We start from the raw sequence: 20,526 nt of genomic DNA, 5'->3' as shown, positions 1-20,526 counted from the left end.
CCTAGGGCTACCATGGAACGAGACAACATGATCCAAAAAAATGTGGCATTACAAAATGGTCAGTAAGCTCTGAGCAGAATCCAGATGGAAGTGATATGTTTCTGGCTGTCAGCTCTGTGCAGTTAATCATGATTTGAGCAGATGTGTATTTGTATTTTGCTTGTTCTTTACAGCTGATTTTTCATGCTGGCATTTAATATTGTGGGCCTGACCATGACCTTGTCCTGTCACAAATAAGTTAAGCCAATTGTATGTCAAAGCAAAGAAATGTGTATTTTCTAATGTAGGGAGAAAGATCTGGCAGATAGAAAGTCATGGATATGGCTCTTGACTATACCTCAGATCTCCTATTTGATTTTAGGAATTTCCTCCTTTGGACCTTGCTTTTCATCTTTGTGATCACATTCCTAAATTGCAGGGATTAGGAGACATCAGAAGAAAGGAAGTCCTGGAGGTCTGTCACCAGCTGTGTTTCAGCTGGCCTTGTTCTGCACCCCCTTGGGACAATTGATGGCTTAATTCTACCTTAAATTGAAGTTCCTACAGTCCCAATACTGGCTGAGACTAAATAATATGCAGGTGACTACTTTCAGGGGTTGAGGGGTCCAGATCTTTATGCTGCGCTTATGGCTCCTAAAAATTTTATGTAAATTATGGCTCATAAAATTGGCTGTCTTTGCCTGAGCAGATGCAGAAGGTGTTTCTCTTGGGGTCAGAATAGCATTGTGAGGAGGAAATTCACAAAACACCTGAGTGTAGACTCATGTGCTTTGCTGGATGAGCACCATTGCTGCACTCTTAAGAGGTGAAATATTCAAATTCATGGAATCTATTCCTTGTTTGTTTGGGGAGCTCCCATCCCCATGGAGGTGTGTGAGGTCAGGAGGAGGAATAAACTGGTAAAGCTGTACTATGTCTTCTGCAATAGCCCAGTTCCAGGTGGGCTATTCCAATATTCCAGTTCCAGTATTTAAATCCCACCTAAATAAACAAGAATAAAGAGGAGTTATGCTAGCTTTGTCCCTGTGCAGTTTTTTTAGAGCTGTTTGTCACTGGCATCTGTCTATCTTGAACTGAATTGTAATGAGCAGGCCCCACATTTTGGCCCTAAATCTGCTGATCATAGCAGGCATAATAAAAACACCCTAGGAAAGTGCTTCCTTCCCCCCTCACTTGGTGTCAGTTATCAGGAAGCAGAGATTTTAGGTGGAAGTTGAATGTTTAAGGAAATAACACCTGGCCACAAACTTTATTAAAAATTAAGAGGTAAAAGCAATGCTGGCTCAGAGTATTTTCTGAACTTCAGTCCCCAACAAAGGAGAACAAAACCTTTTCTAGCTAGTGAATTGCTATATATTTTGTCAAGCAAAGGTAAAGATTAATCAGGACACAGTCTTGTTAACATTTTTATAATAGTTATTAGTTAATGCACATTATGATTAAGTACTGGAGGTGCCTCTGATTGCAGTCAGTGGGAACTGAATTAGGGGCTAAATCACTGTTTGAATCTCTCTTCTGATTTCCTGAAAACTAATGAGGGTTTGAAGAGAACATCTAATTTTTCTATCACTGGAAATGAATGTGTGTCTTCCCTCATGTTTCTATTAACTAGGAGGTCAGGCAGCTAACAAGAAACTGGTAGTTTAACCCTTAGCTTTAATCCAGGGTTGTGACTTGGGTGATAGCATCAAGACCAGAAACAAGGCTGATTGTCAGAGATGCTGCTGAGGCAGCTCTACAGTGGGATTGGCACAGAGAGCAGTCGTGCATCATTCAGGCTGTCCCTCAAACCACTGGCCATTTGGAATCTTCCAGGGAATTGATGATGCCTCCAGTGCCAGTCCAGGGGACCCTCAACAATGCAAACAAAGCTTAATTCCATAAATTCCATACTTGCAGTGCTCAATGTCTTTGTTACTTGTTAATTCAGAGGGAACAAACAGTGATTTTCAATGTGACACTTTTGTTAATGGAATACTGTTTTTATTAGATCAGAAGTGATAAAATGTCTCAGGATAAAATGAGGTTTAAAAACTTCTTAATTAATGAGGGAACATTGATCATTAAGAGTGTCAATTAAGCAAATGTGCATAAAATGTCCAATATAAAGGAACAGCTATAATTAGTATGCTGGCAAATACTATTATCCCATCAATTAAAGTCTCCTGTATTCCACCCTGAACTGAAATGCATCCCTCTGACCAAACAAGGAGAAACATCAAAATTTCATGTGCCAATGAGAACAGGAATAGGTCTCCAGGTAGAAAGAAGAAAAAGGGGGTTAGAAAAAAAGAACTCAAAAGTACAATGACATTTATTAGATAAAATAGTAGAAGTTCTTTAAAATATTCCAGTTTATTTTTGGGAAAATTCCAAAATTCTTTCAAAATTATCAGTTCTTATTTGTGATTATGATTTTATGTCCAGCTAAACAGGATCTCCTTTGAACGCCATATCTCAGCCACTCATGGTATGTGTTGTTTTTAATGCCCTTGTCTCAATCTGCCTTTTGCAGGTCTATGATGGGGAATGGAAGAGAGCCTGACCTGGTGCACCTGGAGGCGAGGACAGTGGATGGCCGTAAGTACATCAGCTTCCAAATATTGTGGAGTACAGGGCACTCCTCATATTCTTGTAACCACACAATACAACAGTAGAAATCTCACTTCTTTTAGTGATTCATTCATGTGGTACAAGGAGTTTAGCTGTTCCAATTTAGGTCTGTCAGAAGAGAAGCCTTTCCAGGAAGGCAAAAAGTTGGGTTAACCAGGCTGTGAAAGGAGCTGAGGATATGGTAAGGAAGAATAGGTGATAAGCAGTAACTTGAGTTACTGCACACAGCACTTCTATTTCTTCTTACATGATTTTTATTGATGGGACTATGACACTGAAGAGAAGTTCCTGGGTCACAAAATCTAGCTGCTGTTTGTTCACACAATATAAAACATTATCTTGTTCATAGCTTCATAGTTTTAGCAGACCTGGGATACTCTGCCTTAGGTACTGCCTTTGAAAATACCCAATTAGAAACCTTTTAATGACCAGTCTGAGTGTGTTTTTCACTGTTGCTGCATGTCCTGTCATTGTCCTTCACTTTCATCAGCTCCTTTCCCTCCCTGCTTTGCCTCTTGAGGTGTTTTTTTGGGGTTTTTTTTTTCCCTATTCCAGGAGCCTCCTTTACCTGCAACTCCAAAATATTTTCCTAATTGGCTGTAAATTCTCTCAGGCACACTCAGCCACCTGCTGGCCTTTTCTTCTCCCATCCAGGCTTTCTCATCCAGGTTTATTTTTGAGTTCCACAGGCTTGGCAGATCTTTCTCCATGGATTTCTTTTCCACAACATTGGATTGCCTCAGGCAGACATCACAGTGAATGCCCAGCTGCCAGAGATCCAGTCATTTTAATTCCATATTGTTTCCTCAGTAAATAGCAGTTTTCCTGCAACATAACAGAAAGGTTTCTACCATTTGCAGTACAGAAGTATTAATAATGCCTTCAATTAATTATTTTTTAAATTTTAAAGTTCCCCCTTGAATTATACTCTCAAATGCAGTGGTGCTACTTAAAATGTGCCTTTTGTCATTGGAAAATAAAAAAAATCTGAAAATTCAATTGCAAGGTATTCTGGTTTTTTAACTTAGGAAATTTAACTTGAAAGAGAAATTTTTGGAATATGAATTTTGATTGTTGTGATAGAAACCATAAAGTTTTAAAGGTCTTTTCATTTCAAGACATGTAGGATTAGTGACAGTGAAAGAATGCATTATCTCTATTTCTTATAATTTGTGATCTATTATTATTATTTCTCCTCTCAATTTTACTTACTTGATGTGGCAGCAAGGCTGGGAACATGAGGCTTTCTATTTCTTGGGACATGCTAAACGGAAATATTCTAACAGGACAGTGTCTATTTCAGCACAAAATACTGCTGTTAGCAGTCATTAAAAACTTGAGGTCACTGAGATGAAGCACTACATATGTTGTTTAGGGAGCTGTATTCTGGTGATGCACTTGAGGGGCATTCATCTCCCACTGGGCGAGAACAAACTTAGTACAGGGCTCTCCTTGCTAGAACACCACTAACTCTGTCTCTGCTCTCTGATTATGGTCTGTCCGTGCACTTAATTTATTGTGCTTATGTACATAATGTAAAATGTCTGCAAGGACCAAAACAAGAGTTCCTCAGCAGGCATAAATCAGTACAACTTCAGTGGCATTGATTTACACCTGCTGAGGATCTGGCTAGCAGTCTTGTTCATGAGTGCGCCTTCTCCCTACTTTTTCCATTTTTTATTTTTCCCCTTGGGATCCAGAAAAAAAATCTGGACCCCTGAACACACTGTGTCTCATCAAAGTAGGGCGCAGGTGATGATGAGCAAGCTGAGTAGAGCCTGCTCAATATATTCCTATTAGTGGAGGCAGATTTGCAGGGCTAATCGCTGCCTTTTGTGGTTTTCATCCTGTTGCGTCAGTTTTGGAGAGCACCACGCAAATTTTCATCTTGTGGAATGTGATACTTTTGTTTATTTTTCAAAGGCTTCAGGCCCAATCCATATCAATCTGGGGCTGAGAGCATGGTGGTAAAACTGATTTTTCTGGTTGGAAGAAGTTCATATGAATGTTATCTCACATTTCCATTTGTACGCTTGGGTGTCCCTGGAGTTTCGCTTTGATTTCAGAACAGGATCAAAGGCAAGCCAGCAAAGTCAGCAGGAATTGTGATTTTTCTTTTCCTTTTTTTTTTTTTTTTTTTTTTTTTTTTTGGTCTGGCTTCAGGGCAACACCCCAGTAAGACAATTAATCCCCTATGGTCCTTAATCACACAATAAGCTTCTCTTTGTCACATTCACCACCACAGCCAGCGGGCAGGGTGATGGTGGAAGTTAAATCTAGGTTTGCTCAAATGCAACCTAAAGGGCTTTCAGAAGGTATAAACTTAATGACACATGGGGGTTCAGGTTTGTGAAGCATAAACAAGATCCTAAAATTAACAAGCTTATCTGATTTGAGCTTGGTAGGGTTATCCCAGTAAGGCCTGATTCAAGCTAATTAAATGGGAGGTAATTTTTTATTCAGGTGGCGCCTGCTGAGAAATCCAGACAGTTGGTGCAAATTAGAAAGATGGATTCCTACAAGGCATTTGGAGACTTAAATGGGTACCCTCTGGCCCTCCAGAGAATGGCAGAACTGACTCAGGGGATGTCTGAATGACAGTTTCTATAGACAGTAAAGCAGTAAAACAACTATTACATTTATGAGCCATGCCTTTGCTTTTGTAGATAAGAGACCAATTTATTTAGAGGAAAGTTTTTAATTTTTTTTTAAGTGTGGATGAAAGAATCTAAGGGGTTTTCTAATGTGCTGGCAAAGATTTAGAGAGCTCCTGATATTTAAAAAGTAGTTTTGTTTCCTTTGCTTTTCTTCTGCTGTACTGATTTACATAGCAGCTTTTCCTACTGAAAGATAATTTAGGTGCTGCTGTGATGCAGGTTAAGACCAAAGTCTCACCTGGGGCCAGCAGACATGTTCTGCTTGCTGATCCACAGGGACTGAGCATCTGGCTAATAGTGCCTGAATCACAAAGTTGCACTAGTACTTTAATTTCTGTTTTCACAGGAAATTGCTGGGAAGAATAAAACAATCACTGTTGTGGAAAAAATGAGTAGGCACCCTAGCCTTGCAGTCTTTTCCTAATGTAGCTACAGTGGTGAATTAATTCCTGTAGTGCCCTAAACCTGTGCAGTGATTTATTTTTTCTCTTCCTGATTGTGATTAGTTTTTTTCCTGATCATGATTAGTATTTGTCCTGGAGAATGACATCTGTTAGTTTCTCTCATTATAGCTTTATGCCAGAAATGGTGGAGGATATACTTCCCTATGTAAAGAAAGTTTTTTGATGCTGACATGCAATGAAGAAAGAGTAGCAGCAGAATAAAACCAGATTTGTGAGTATTTAGTAAATGGGATGGTTTCGTTTCACTGATCTTCATTACTGGTTAATTGCTTTGCAGTTGCTGAGTCCTGGAGAGTTGTGAGCATATTCCCATACCATGCATGTTTCACAAATCAACATTCAGAGCAGATGGAAATGGATAAAGAAAATAATTTTCTGTGTTCCTAAAAAAAAAAAAAAAAAAGTATGGGAGAACATTTTTTTAAACTGTGGAATTCATTGCCATGGAGGTTGTGAATGCTGAAGATGTACCTGCACTGCTAAGGCAACCTAGACTTGTTTTATTAGTCACTGAGGGAGAGGGGTTACAGGCCTGGGTCTTTCAGTGACAAATGTCACTACCTTGTTCTTATGGGTCATTAGTTACAGGATTCCAGTCATGCTTCAAAAGCAGAAACTGTCCCTAATGTCTGAGTTGCTCAGTAATGAGCTGGGATGATCCACAGAAGTTTGTGAGAAAAACAGATCATTGACTACATTGTATAAAACTCCTGATTTGTCCCCAATAGGTAATTGATAGAGGAAAATACACATTCCTCAGTGAACTAAAGACAAGAAAAATAGAATTTATACATTTGCAGAGTAGAGTGACCATTTTCTCTGACTCTCCATGTGATCTAATAAGGTTTTGAGAAGACATACGTGCAGGCTTATGCTAGGAAGCAGTGGATATTAGGGCTTGATATTTAATCCAAATAAGCAGTTGTCAACAAAATATCCTGAAGAAAGTCCCACTGCTTTAGGAAGGAATCTAAAACTCTCCTGTTTACTTTTGCAGAGGCCAACCAGCCTCGAGTAACCACCAGAACCTTCCTTCTCCACCAGCTGAGCCAAGAAATGTCTCTGGGACAGGTTGGATCCATTTGCATTGAGAATATATGAGCATGGTGCTCAAGCTAAATGGAAAAAATTAAAATATTTCATGGCACAGGGTCCCCCTGGCTCTTAACTTTTTCTGTGTTAGCTTTTGCTTTTTCTGTGTTAGCTTTTTCTCTTTCACCACTGAAACAGATTAATTTTGTCAGAGATTTCCCTTACAAGATGTCTCCTCTGCTGTGTTCTGTGACTTTTCTTGCTTCCTCTTTAGAAATAGCTGCCGTTCCCTGAGAAGATTCCTACTCTGGGTGTCTAAAGCTGTCAAAAATGAACACATCTGGGGGTGTAAGAGCTGGGAGTTGCTATGTTCTTCTCTCCAGGCACAGTGTGACTTTGTTGTTGTATATTAAAAACAGCAGCTGTTGTCGGAGGTGAGGGTTCTGGAAATGAAAAGCATAATGTCCTAATTACCTATGGCAGGGAAAACATCTGTGCAGGAAAACTAATGAAATTAATTCCAGAGCTTAGCAACTGAATACATTAATTGACATTAATTAATGCTAAATTACAAACCTGTGCCAATGGAGTCACATGAAATGTCCGCGAGAATGAAATGGAAAAAATCCTTGAGTTAATGTGAACACAGAAAATCTTCCCCTAGGAAAAAAAAGTGAGAACCAGGCACTGCAAGAAGGCTGCTTTTCCTTCTTTCTGTCTCCTGTAGCAAAAGGAGCTTTTCTTGTTGTTCACATCTCAGTGTTTGGCTGTTTGGGAGATTAGCTTAAGCAATTTCAGTGCTCTGCCCTTTAGTAGTTATTACTGGCATTTTAGAATTGAAGCCATGGAGAATTGCACTGTAAAAGTTCACAGGAATTGCCTTAGTAAATCTTCATCAGTGATACAATCACTGCTGCACAGACTCCTGTGATCACAGCAGAAACAGGGATAGTCCCCATTCCTCCATTAAAGCAGGATCCAAAAAACCTCAGTCTCCTCTGATGGATGGCAGCCTGGCCTGCTCTTTAAAATCTCTTGTGGAGGAGACTCCTTAATCTCCCAGACTTTTTAACAGCTCAGGTGGCAGTAGGACCGTTTCAACTGAGGCTGCTTTGCTGAAGCTCAGGATTGGCACATATTTCACTCAGGAACTTTGTGGTGGCAGAGTGGGAGACCCCTCCTGGAGTCCTGTGTCCAGCTCTGGAGCGCTCAGCACAGGAGAGGTGTGGACCTGTTGGAGCAAGTCCAGAGGAGGCCACAAAGATGATCAAGGGCTGAAACACATCTCCATGTGAATGCTGACACAGCTGGGCTTGCTCAGCCTGGAGAAGGGAAGGAGAACTTATTGTGACCTTTCAGCACTCTTAGGACAAGGAGGGGACATGCTGCACCACACAGCAGTGTTGGGGGATGGACAGACTGTGGCCCCCCTGTCCCCTTTTCCTGGCTGCAGAGGAGCAGAGGGCTGAAAGGCTCTGAAAGGGAACTTTCCTGAGCTCACAGGAATGAGCAGGCTGGGAATTACGTCGTTCCCTGCCCTCTCGTGGCTAATGTGGAAAAAATCATGTCCCTCTGAAGGGAAATACATTTCGATCATGCTGCCCAGGCTGTGCTCATTAATGCTTTGCAGTGAGCTGCAAAAGCATAAAATGTTATAAACAGCAGCAACTAATAACACTTAGCACTTTATATATTCCAAGAACCCTGCAAATGCTGGAGAAAAAAATCATCCTTCGTTGAACTTTCCTGAAGGTTCCTTACCCTGCATGTCTGTTTCAAGCAGAAGTCAACAGCCCTTAGAAGCAAGGAAAGAAATGTCAAATGATAGATTTTAATTGTAACCAAAATTAAATACAAGATGGTAAAATTCCAGCCATTTCTATTTCAGTGTAAAATGCTGTTTCTCTGATCTGAAGGTGGTAATTATATCCAAGAAGGGGCTGCGTCTCTCCAAAGAAAATTATTAGAAGTACTTCTAACATTAAATGCAATGTAGTGTTTCTATCATGTAAGTACAAATGTTAAAAAGCCAAAATTGTTCCTTGTGTGGATCTGGATTGTCATAAAGCAAAGTGCAAATTCCTAATGAATCTGGAAGAGTCCAAACAGAGTACTGAGAATCTGGTTCTGTATTCTAGGATAAATTGTCCCCATGAAGAAATTCAAATTGTTTTTCTTTCTGCCAGATTATGAAATGGGCACCTTGCAGTGCTTCAGAATAGGAGGTGGGGACATCCCACATAGTGACAGTGGATGAGATGGCTGGCGTGGCTGTGAGATGGAAAGCTGCATTTAGCCATTTAATTTGAAACTGCTGGGACTTCTAGTTACAAGAAAGTGTGGAATGATTGCCCAGGTCTGCCAGAGTGCATCTAGCTATGCTGTCAGCACAAAGTAGGTAAAGCCCCTGAACAGGAGTTGGTCTGAGGAACTTTCCAAGTTGATCTGAATTACTCTACAGAGTGTAAGTGCTGTAGGAAATACAGAGGTGCATCATAGAACATTCTCCCTTGGTAAAAGTGCATAGCTCTGACATCTGATGTAGGGCAGAATGAAAGAAATAAAGGGAGGTTGAGGCAGGTAAAGAAGGAAGGATATTAAAGGAAGGAAGTAATCAAGGATTTATGAAGGATGTAGGGGAAAGAAAGGTTGAGTGGTGTTGAGTGGATGGTGTCAATTCACTTCACATGGATCTGGGAAGCAAAAATGCCACCTCAGCAAACAGGTTCAGGAGAGTAGGAAGAATCTGCACTCAGGATCTCAAGTGTATTTTTTCTGTTCTTTTCCTTTCAGATGCCCAATACATCACCTGCAAGATGCAGAACTGCAGTGAAGCCACTCGCAGCAAACCCTTTCCAGGCTACATTGACCATAACTCCCTGATCGTCCAGGGTGATTATGTCTTTGTTCAGGTGCAGAACACCCTCCTCTCTTATTTATTCTATTACTTTGTGTTATATTATTCTGCCTTCTGTTATTTTTTCTTGCATTCCTTTGCATGGTTGTACATGTGTGTTAGTTTGCAACTGCTCAGACCGCACTGGATCCATAAAGGCCCTGAGTGGGTTGTAGCAGTTTATTACAATGCTAACTGTGTTCCTTTAAGCTCTAGTTTCTTGTTGCTGTAGGGCCACAGAGTTCCTGCCTGAAGTATGTTCTCTGTGTGCTGGAGTGCTCTGTGCCACTCCTTGCAATCTCATCAGCACTCTGGAATTACTGCTTTTACCCCCCAGCTGGAAGTGGTGTGTCACTCATCTGCTATTACAAGGGAGTAGACCAAAGCTTTTTTGAGTATAAGATGGAAATAACAAAGAAGGGAGGGAGTCAGGGAAAGCACCAAAGGAGTAATCAGGCTTTATTGTTATGCCTCAGTTGTGATTATAGTGAAATGGCTGAAGATGGGATGTGCTCAGCCAGGCTGTGTTCCAGGTGAGAGCTGGTGAATAGATTTGAACCACTGTGGGTTTCATTAGGCTGCTGCCAGTGTCCATTTAATATCAGCTGAAGAGGAGAAAAATAACAACAGAATTGTAGGGAAGGTGGAGGTGAACTGGAGATCACTAGCACTAAACTGGGCTTCCAGACCCTTTATGTTTTAGCATGCTTGTGAGTGGAGGGAAGGGAGAGAATTTATATTTTACATTGGGTTAGTTGATTGCTAATTGGTGTCAGTTAATAAACTCAATCTAAATAATCCACAAATAAATCTGGCACATATGCTTCAGAACAGCTTTTGTGCCTAGTGTGTCTGAGGCAAAAGGGAAATGTTTATGAGGCAGGGAAAACAGGGGTGTGCATCACTGTTCAGCCACGCTCTCTCATTCCAGAGGGGCTGTGTGTTTGTGGCTCGACTGACACAGCAGCTGGAGTGTTTCTCTTTAGCCATCCTGGCTGATGCTGGATCTGGTGTTACCCTTCTGTTCTCCAAAGGAGGAATGACCCTATGCCAGGCTGTGTATGCTTGGAGGAGTAGATGAACACCCTCTTTCCAGCCTTCTCTTCTTCCCTTGATCTCCATCTGGCTTTTCTGCAACTAAGCCATTTGGAATTAATTAGAAGGCTTAAAAGCACTAGGATAAAGGAATGGGAGTTTATTTTCCCACTAAACTTGTTTTATTTACAAAATCACACTCTCTCATTAAAATATATTTCTGGCCTTCCTTCCCCTAACTTTTGCCCAGTTCCCTTAAAAAAATGTTGAAGAGCTTTAGAATGAGAAATAGTGCTTATTTTACTTAATCTGGTATGAACCTGTCCTCTGTGTATCTTGCATTTCAAACGACTGCAGTGCATTTTAAAACACTCACTACTAAAGAAAAGTCTTGATAAGCTCAGGTATCAAGCAATTAAAGCAAAGTTCTGCACAGAGAATCCCTTGGAATATTTGTTCTTCAGTATCTTTCATCCAAAGATTTCAAAGTACTTTACAAACATTGATTATACTTCAGCAGCGCTGGAAGCCAGAAAAAAATTGACAGCTTTTTTCTTTCTTTTTCCCTCCTTTAATAGGTGGTAGAAAATGATATCTCACATTGCTCTAACCCAGCATTTTCAAGGTCTGCTTTCAGTATTTATGCACTTAAATATACGACCAGATTCACAAAAATTCCAAATCACCCGAGCTTCTCCTGCCCTCCCTATCTGTGAATATTTAGCTGATCTCGTAGCAGATACCTATGATGGCTTGTCCAGGGCCACACAGGAACCAAAGCTGGAAACAGAAATTAAAATCAAGCCTCATGTCTGCCAATCTGCTGGTGCAATCAAGAGCCTACAGGGCAGCTCTGCAGATAGCAAAGAACAGAGAGTGTTCTGGTAAGGCACAGGAGAGCTGTGCTATCAGGAGGTGACATAATGGCCCAGCTGAAGTCAAGGCTTCCCTATTCACAAGTTTTCACACGAGATTCTAGCCTTTGTCTCTCTTTGCTGAAAATGGGATTCCTCTTGTTTTCTTTTTCAGCCACTGTCAGCTGGATCAATGTTTATTCCTCAGCTCTAACAGCGCTGCAGTTTAAGCTATTGCCACCACACTGTGGTACTTCTCTTAACAGCTTTTATTTGATAATCTTTCTGGTAATAAAAAAACAAAAAAAAGAAAAACCTGATGATAACTTTCCTGTTTCTCTCCTAGCTGACATCAGGAGGAAGACCACATTATTACGTTTCTTATAGGAGGAGTCCATTTGCCCAGATGAAGCTGCCAAAGTACTCCCTGCCCAAGGTAGGTTGCTGCTGCTAGAGTCCTCATATGAACCTACAGATATTTGGGTTGCACAGAAGAGCCTGAATCCAACACAAGTTACTGCAAGATGACATGCAGTGAGTGAGAACAGTATTCTTCCTTAGCAGAATTTTGCAAGCAAGAAAGGACTAAAACCAAAACTCAGCACTTCGGCTAGTCAAGGACGTGAGCATGAAATGTAGACAGATACCACAGCCCACGTCAATTGCCATTCCTTTATGCTTAATTAATTAATTAAGTTTTGGAGGGGATTCTCTTTTTTTTTCTTTTTTTTTCCTTTTTTTTTTCTTTGTCTTAAAATACCCCCCTCCTCTCGCTGTCTTGTATGGGTTGCTTTTTGTTCTTTGCCTCATTAGTAGATTTTAATGGAAACCAAGCAGAAGGATGTCTCTGTGTGCCTGCTCTGTCTCCAGCCTAATTAACAATGGTGAATTAGCATTGGGATTGAAAGGATATGTCTGCCTTCTGAAGCTGAATTTTTTTGAAAGACCTATATGAAATGTTAGCTTCATTTTGAAGAAACCACCAATTTGCAGCTGGTATCCTAATGGGTTCTTAACAAAGACAGAGGACTTTTTTTTTTGGCCTTTTCATTCTTGATATAGTTTATCTGAAATGAGATTTAAGCTAAAAGGTAGCAAATAATCTTATGGATTCTATATGAGGTCTAACATCAGAAGACAAATGCATTCCCAGAAACTAAGCAGGTATTGTCAAAAGAAGAAAAAAAAAAAAAAAACAAGGTCAGATTTTGTGGTGGAAATATTCAGAGGGATAACTTGGCTAATTTCATGACTGGCTGTCTTTGATTCCTCAACCCAACAGACCTGTTTATAGTGGATTGGCTGGGTGACCTTCATATAAACAGTTTGAAAAGGGCAGTTCAAACACAGCCCTTTGGTACCTCACCTTCCCTAGGCTGCTGTTGGAGCCTTTACTCCTGTTCACAGCCCTGGAAACCAGCTTGCAGGACAGTGAGGGCCACACCAGAAGCCATGAGATCTTAGCTCTTACACAGGAGACCTGTGGTCTGCCTCAAAATTTTCAGCCATATTTTAAGATACTTTGAAACTTCCTGCCCAAGCAAGTGAAAATACTCTGTAAATTCACATCAGATTTAAATAGATGCTATTTGAAAGAGCCCTTAGCAACAGAGTTGCATTTTAGCATGGTTATTGTAAAAGCCAAATAAAAATTGTTATTTACAGCCAATTCAGACCATCTGTACAGACACTGTTTGCTTTAAACTTATTGTTTCCTTTAGCCCACACTTATTTTTTGTCCACCTTCTTAAAGAAATCACTGGAAAGCCAGGGAAAATGAGCTTGAGTTAAATTAGAATGTGTTCCAGAGAACAGGAATTGGAGCAATATATTCATGTTATTTGACCCAAAGAAAGATGCTTTGTCACAATCTCAGAATATCTTCAAAGTCTGGAGAGCTGCATTTGGCTTGGAAGGAGCTGCAGTGGAGCTGTGGCTGTCTAGGAGGCTGCCATCAAAGCAAAATAGTCACTTTTATGAAAAATGCAGAGAGTTATATTATTCAAGGAATTGGAACATACAGCTTCTTTTATGCCCATATTCTCTTTCATCTCCTTCAGCCTAAGAAAGAGGGGCCAAATATGGTAAACAGTACTAAGTGACTTCTGGAACTGAAGATGGAAATATCAAACTTTTTGTCTCTGCGTGTCACCCTTCCTGACCTGGAGGTGTGTGACAGCAGGCAGCCTTGGCAGGTGATGCTGCTGCTCAGCCAGGATGGCCTACAGCAAATCAAACTAAAATATTATTCTTGTTGACATTAGCAGCCTTGTAGGAACTTTGATTAAAAGCCTAAATAAACTTGAAACTCTGTTCCATTCAAGCAGATGCCTGCATATGTGCATACAGGTTGTGTTAACCCTGCAAATAGTCTTTATTGAGGCCTCTTAATTGTTGCAGTGATGTTGATCTGGGGGTTGATGCTGCCTGTTCTGTACCACAGCACTCCAATATGGGCTGTGTCACACACTGTAGTGCACACAGAGTGCATTTACTCCAGTTTAGACCAATGGACTGGGCAGACATTTGAGAATGCTGAAGCAAGTCAAGCAGTTTCTCTTTGAAAAACACCTGTCTTAACTGGTATTGGGTTGAATAATGATAGGATGGGTGCATCTGGTACCTCTGTTTTAAATTTGTCACCTGCTTTCAACCTCAGGATGCACATCCTGTTGGAAGAAGCAATAATAAAAATAAATAAATAAGATCCTTAAATACAGATCTTAAAAGAGGTGACATCCCCAGAATTTCAAAGAAGGCAAAGGCAAGAGTCAGCATCTTCACAGACATTTCACAGAATATTCTGAGTTGGAAGGGACCCACAAAGATCATCAAGTCCAAGTCTTAAGTAAAGGGCCCACTGGAGAGTGATCCCAAAACCTTGTTGTTATTAGCCCCATGCTCTGACCAACTGAGCTGGCAGAACAAAACTGGCATTACACATCCCTACTACTTACCTTGCCAGGAAAAATGTTCCCTGACCAAATGCAAAAGGGCCAATCGTTCAGTAATTCAGAAAGCCTTGGCTTTTAGTCATGTGAGGAGACACCTGATTAAACCCATGTACAGCATCATCTTACTTTTGTCTTTGAAAAGGCAAAAGGGACAGAGAGTAGAACTGCATATTAATGTACTTCCACTGTGTTCTGGAACAGAGAGAAAAAAGCTCAGGCTCTCAGTAGCCAAATGCAAGGGGAGCCCCTAAAGGTGATGATGACTGTTTGAGACAGGTGCCTTGCTTCACTTTCCTGTCCTCTTCCATCTCTGTAAGGAGCTTGTACTATATCAAGATGAAGGCTGTCTTTTTTGTATTATTCCTCCCCCCCCAAGAAATTAATCCCCACCCTGAAAAAAACATACATAGTACGATATGCTGATTAATTTTATTTTCCCTAGTGTGGGAATGAAGAAATTCCAGATGCTGGTCCAGGATCTGGTTGATGCCCATATACTAATCCTTTTCTATCAAAGCTGTGCATCATTGCTGCATATATTGGACAAGGCCATATTAAGAGGAATGGTTAATTTATCCCCAAAGGCACACAGTTGGAATGCTATCTTTTTTGACTTTCTGCATTACATATATTATGCCAATTCCATCTCAGTCTCTGGTTCCCTAGGTTTAAATTCCTTCAGTCTTACTGGAATCTTCTTTAGACTTCCATCTTACAGCCTGCTCTGATCAAATGCCGGAAGCATCTAGTGAATAAATTAACTCATTTGCTTCTTCAGCATTTGTGAAATTGTCTTTAGTTTTCTCTGGTGTTGATCAAAGTATCTTCTTAGCCCTCTCCCCCAGTTTTTACAAAACTATTGAATGAAATGATAAGGTAATGAAGAAGTACATTCTCCAGGCAAGGCAGGTTTTACTTTCTGTCTATGTTTAAATGCAGAAGCCTGCCCATGTGTGCCCATATGCAGAAATTAGCACTTGTGATTAGAGCTGTGCTAGCCAATGCTGCCTGGAGCACAGTGGGAGCACCTGCTGATGTAGATCTACCAGCAGATTGAACCAGGGTGACAGTCTGAAAAGAGGAGCCACAGACAAACAGCTGTGGCTGTAACTCCTACTGGCACAGCTGGAGCTGAGAGAGGATGTCTGTTCACCACCAAAATTAGTAGGACTCAGTGGGACTTACATTACTTTTCTTATTGCCTTGGGAATTAAGCCAATCTGTTCCTTCACAAAGCGAGCCCATCTTCTGGGACGCGATTTTCTCCAGTGCAAAGAAGAAAGTAAATCAAGTGCATATTCATCCACTCTGTATTCAGATCTGGATCTGGATGAACAAACAACTGTTCCAAATCTTAACTCCATGCTGAATCCACTTTCAAATTTATAGATCAAATTTCTTCATTATATTGCTTTTTTATTTTTACATTACAAGACTTCATCTGGAAGTATTAATCCTCCCTAAAAAGCCCCCAGACACTGAATTTTCAAAGACTATTATTAGCAGAAGGGAGAAGTAGCATCTGCTTCCAAAGAGTATATTTTCTGATAAAGTTCTCAGTTTTGCATATAGAAAGTCCTGGCTGAGATTCATGGCAGCAGAATAACTTTGGGATATCTGCCCAAAACAGACTGAACAGCTGAGTCTTCTGGGAATCACCTGGTGCTAAGAAATCTTCATTTCTTTTCCTACCTCCACAGATTTTTATGGCACCAAAGAACTCAGGGTGCCTGTGCTGGGCAGATAGAGCCTGGGAATTTCATTATAACAATCTCTCTCTTGGTGGCTTTTCCCATTCTAATGGAAAATAAAATAAAATGGGTAATAATTTCTCCAGGCATTGAAAGATGAGATCAGATTCAATAGTTTTTTCTTCACTTATGCAATCTTATCATTGCTTCCTACTTGCTGTAATACAGAGGAGCAGAGTAAAACAAGACCTCACTCATAGTGCTAGTGATCTAACTACATTTCTGTTCTTTATATCTAGTGAGGACTAAGGTTGTTTTTCTGTTTTATTTCTTGGGATGTGCTGTTTGGTACAGTGGTCCAGGGCCTTGGCTCCAGCCCACATTGTCATTAGAAACAGTAGATAACAGCAGATGTTCCCTCATTAGTTCTTACTTGTATCAGGTCCTGAGCATATTTGGCTTCTGAATGCTGGGCAAGAAGCAGATGTTTCAGATGGTCTTTTATTTTTTTCTTTTCTTCTTTTTTATTGTTTTTAACTACGTTATTAATATCTGTGATTCCATAGTCATGAGTGGAATCACTCAGATGCTAAATGGAAAAAACCCAACAAATAAACAACCCTCCCTATTCCCCAAAATATTCATTAAAATGAAGGTGTTGGTAGGGGAGTGAAAGTGCTGCTGTGTAATGCTGTAGTGCCAATGTAAATGTTCAATAGCACCTCATTAGTTAATTACTACTTTGAAAATTGGCAGAAGAGAGCTGGTGTAAAATATTCCTGCATGGAAATACTTGCTTAGAGTGGCTGTGGACAATAAAATAGTAAAATGCCACAGTATTGTCTACTGAGTTCCTGATTAAACTTCAGCCTAAATATATCCCTTGCTCCTCGCCCATTACTTTGGTGCCATTGGAAATGGCAGCACAGAGCTCCCCCAAGTAACCTGCCTCTCCTTTCTTTCCCCAGGACATGCATGTTATCAGCACAGATGAGAATCAGGTGTTTGCAGCTGTTCAAGAGTGGAACCAGAACGACACATACAATCTGTACATCTCCGACACCCGAGGGGTCTACTTCACCCTGGCCTTGGAAAATGTCAAGAGTAGTCAAGGGCTGGAGGGGAATGTGATGATTGACCTCTATGAGGTATGTCATAACTCCAAATATTTCACTGCTATCTCAGGAGCTCACATGATGCCAATTTCCTCCTTGCGCATCAGTGTCATAAAATCCATGTGAACAGCAAAGTCAACAAATTACTAAATACAGAGTTTTACCCTTCGTAGAATTACTGCTGTATTCACCAGTGGGTTCTCGGGTGAGGAACAGCTCATGGCTCTTTGATGCATTGGAAAAAGTTGTGGAATAGTTCATTCAGTTGCTAAGAGGAGCTCTGTTGGTCAGCCAAAATGCTTCTTGGCTCTATGTTGGCTCTATGGCTCTGAAAGCTCCCAGCAGTCTCAATAGTATCATTCTCTGATTTTTACTGCATTTCTGGCAATCTGATCTCTTGGTTTAGAAGAAACTGTAGTTTTCAGCTGTCCTTGTCACCTTTCTCAGCTTTGACTATTCTGGGAACTTAAGTAGTTATGGATATGCCCTCTTGGGCTATCCCATGTGCATGGAAACTCTCATACCTTGTTTTGATGCCCTCTTTACCCTGAGCCTTTTTCTGGACAAGTGTGCTCTGCTTAAGCTCATGGTACAAATGCCAATTTGCATAGTCTTCTATGACAATTGCTCCTAACAGTAGGACTTCTAAAGTGCCCTTGTCCATCTTCTGCTCTCCTGCCTGCAACAAGCACTCAGCTGGAGAGTGCTGGAACACTCTGGAGCAAGCACCTGTCTGAGGAGAAACTCAATCCTCAGCTGCCGTTCTGAGGGTCAGGTTCTGTTTTCAGGTCTCCTCCAGGGTATTTTCTGACCATTTAGAATAAAGGCAATAAAGTAGATCTGAGTGCCTTAGAAGATGAAGGTGCTTCCTGTACTTCCCAATAACTGTCTCAAGATTAGCTCTGCTCTGTAGTTTTCCTTCAGCTGCCCTCTACTTGGAAACCACCTTGAATTGTCCAGAGATCTCAAGAGTTATACATCAGTGCAGATGGACTGAAGGAGGATGGGCACTGCCATTTCAGTCATTTGGACATTTTTTGCCATTAATCTCTCTGCAGTGCTGGCAGCCCATGGAAAAACTGTTGCCTCTTATTACTGTCAGCTGGGGAAGCAGCTTTACTGCATTATGTAAAGGTGTCCTACATCCCAGGGGGTAAAGAAAATCTTTTGTTTTGTTTTATTCATCTGACACCACACAGCAACCTGGATTGAAATTGATGGAATCAGACTTACAGCATCATATCTGCTGAGTATCTAGATAGAAGGAATATTGGCTGACATGGAACCTGGCACTAACCTTCCTTTCAGTTTGATGTTCTTGCTGGAAGAGAACAGAGAGCCAGCCAGCATGGTTCTCTGAGTCAGACAGTTATAGTGATCTGGGGGAAAATGGAGAGGAAGGCAAGAGAAGGAGAAAAATCCATAGATAAATTAAAAGTGGAGAGATTGCCAAATGAGTCCTTCTCTGCTGGCAGCAGTATATTTAAAAAGGTACCATCATTAGAGAAGATGCCAGAGAAAGGCCTGTTTAATGTGCAGGTGTCTGTGTGCATGTTTGTCAGGTGTTAGACGTAAGTTCTTCTGTTTGCATTGCAGTGGAACGTGTTTGTGTGTAATTCCTAAGTTGATTCTAAATCAAGAATAAATCTGCTCAATGCTGTGAAGCAGGGAATTGGACTGGGTACAAAGAAATAAAAAATTCTTTCATGGTGTCTCCTTGAGCTCACAAAAAGGCTGTCCCAGCGACCACCTCCTAAACTGAGGGAAGAGCTAAATCGCTGACCACTGTGTCTGAGTGCCCTTTCTAGCTCCTGTGTCTGCCCAGGCTGTGTTGGAATGGTCCACAGCAAGACAGTCCTGCCTGTGACAATCCATGACTGAGGTGATAACAGACTGTGAGGAGGTGTGTCTATAGCTTTGTGTGCTTGTCACTCTGGAACTTACTTTTTTCTAGCAGTATGTATGTATGTTAGCAGTATGTTCAATGTATGAAGGTGGTAATGGGGAGTGAAAAAATGTCTTTAAGATTGTGTGCTCAAGTGTCTTGTATGAATCTTCCTTCTGAGAGTACACAAGCATGTGTGTGCAGTCTTTTTTTTAAGATAAAGCTGTTCAAGACTGACAGAATAACTCTGCTTTCTCAGAAAAGGATTCTGAGTCCCAGCCCATGACTAGAATCATAAAAAGAAAAAAAAATCAGGATTTCAGAACACTTTTATTGCTCAATATATAAAGTGCTCTTTAATCATTTATGGCCAGCGTTTCACAGGGAATATATAACAGAACAATTTTGGGACAGCAGAAAAGCAAAGTACAACTGCAACTACAGGCTCTAACTCTGGTAGCAAAGGCAGGAATATGTTATTTTTCCATCCCTGTGTATTCGTGCAAGGTCACTGTGAGACAGGAGTACCCTTGTCTTTTCAGGGTGCCTTTCTACTAAAACAAAGAAATGCTGAATACTTAGTTGGATGGGATCAAACAATCCAGCTGGGAAATTGAAAAGGTTATCTTTTTTCTGCTTATATCAACAATGAATTACTTAACTATTTAAAGACCATTGCCCTTTATAGCAAGCCATGTCAAAGTCTTTATGAACTTCCAGTGAAATTCAGGAAGGTGCTTTTTGAATGACTAAGTACATCATTGTGCTGTACCAAAGCACTGTACATAAGTAGTTTCACAGCATGTGATTTAAAGTGCAATAAGGTCCTATTCACTGGTAGCTGTAGCATCCAAATCCAGCCACATAATTAAATGGGTTGAGCTGTAAAAAGCTCTGAATCTGCTGTGTAACTGTTTGCCATGCCATTTAATCTCTGTGAATAAAAACTCTTGATGAATGATTCTGTCTGCTAATTCCACATCATAAGCAGAGGTGAGGTGGATGACTGAACAGCCTTGCTGGAAACCAAAAAGTTTCTCACTTACCCCCTCCTTCTTCTGATTTCACTTCCCTTTTTATTGCAGCACTCAGATTGCAGAATGACAGCCTAACAAATTCATTCTCAAGCTGCAGCAGCTATTGGGCTATTGATTTTCAGTGTGCTGAGAAGATGGGAACATTCTGCAGTGTGAGTTGTGGTTTGAGGTTGACTCTTTTTTTCTCCTCACTGAGATACTTTTAGGCTTGGTTCCAATGTGAATCTGTTAGCGTCATGTCTGTGCAAAATCCTCCTGCAGGTCTGTGGGTTTAAACTGTTGGGTAAAACACC

At 40.8% G+C, this 20,526-nt stretch overlaps 2 protein-coding genes across 3 annotated transcripts in view; one reads left to right on the top strand and one right to left on the bottom strand.

Annotated features, from left to right (window-relative positions):
* Positions 1-20,526, bottom strand: part of SMC3 (structural maintenance of chromosomes 3) — a 1,169,611-nt gene that overhangs the window by 843,190 nt on the left and 305,895 nt on the right. The gene's annotated exons all lie outside the window — the stretch shown is intronic.
* The window catches only part of LOC103814130 (VPS10 domain-containing receptor SorCS1), a 258,007-nt gene that overhangs the window by 179,147 nt on the left and 58,334 nt on the right, over positions 1-20,526 (top strand). The window contains exons 6-9 of the mRNA XM_030241082.2: positions 2,516-2,580; positions 9,560-9,678; positions 11,898-11,987; positions 17,165-17,344. Of these exons, the coding sequence (XP_030096942.2) occupies positions 2,516-2,580; positions 9,560-9,678; positions 11,898-11,987; positions 17,165-17,344 (454 nt within the window). The remainder of the gene's footprint in view (positions 1-2,515; positions 2,581-9,559; positions 9,679-11,897; positions 11,988-17,164; positions 17,345-20,526) is intronic.

Source organism: Serinus canaria, chromosome 6 (assembly GCF_022539315.1).
Source record: "Serinus canaria isolate serCan28SL12 chromosome 6, serCan2020, whole genome shotgun sequence".
Taxonomy (NCBI): domain Eukaryota; kingdom Metazoa; phylum Chordata; class Aves; order Passeriformes; family Fringillidae; genus Serinus; species Serinus canaria.
Note: the sequence above shows the minus strand (reverse complement) of the source record. Positions and strands in the feature narration are given on the sequence as shown.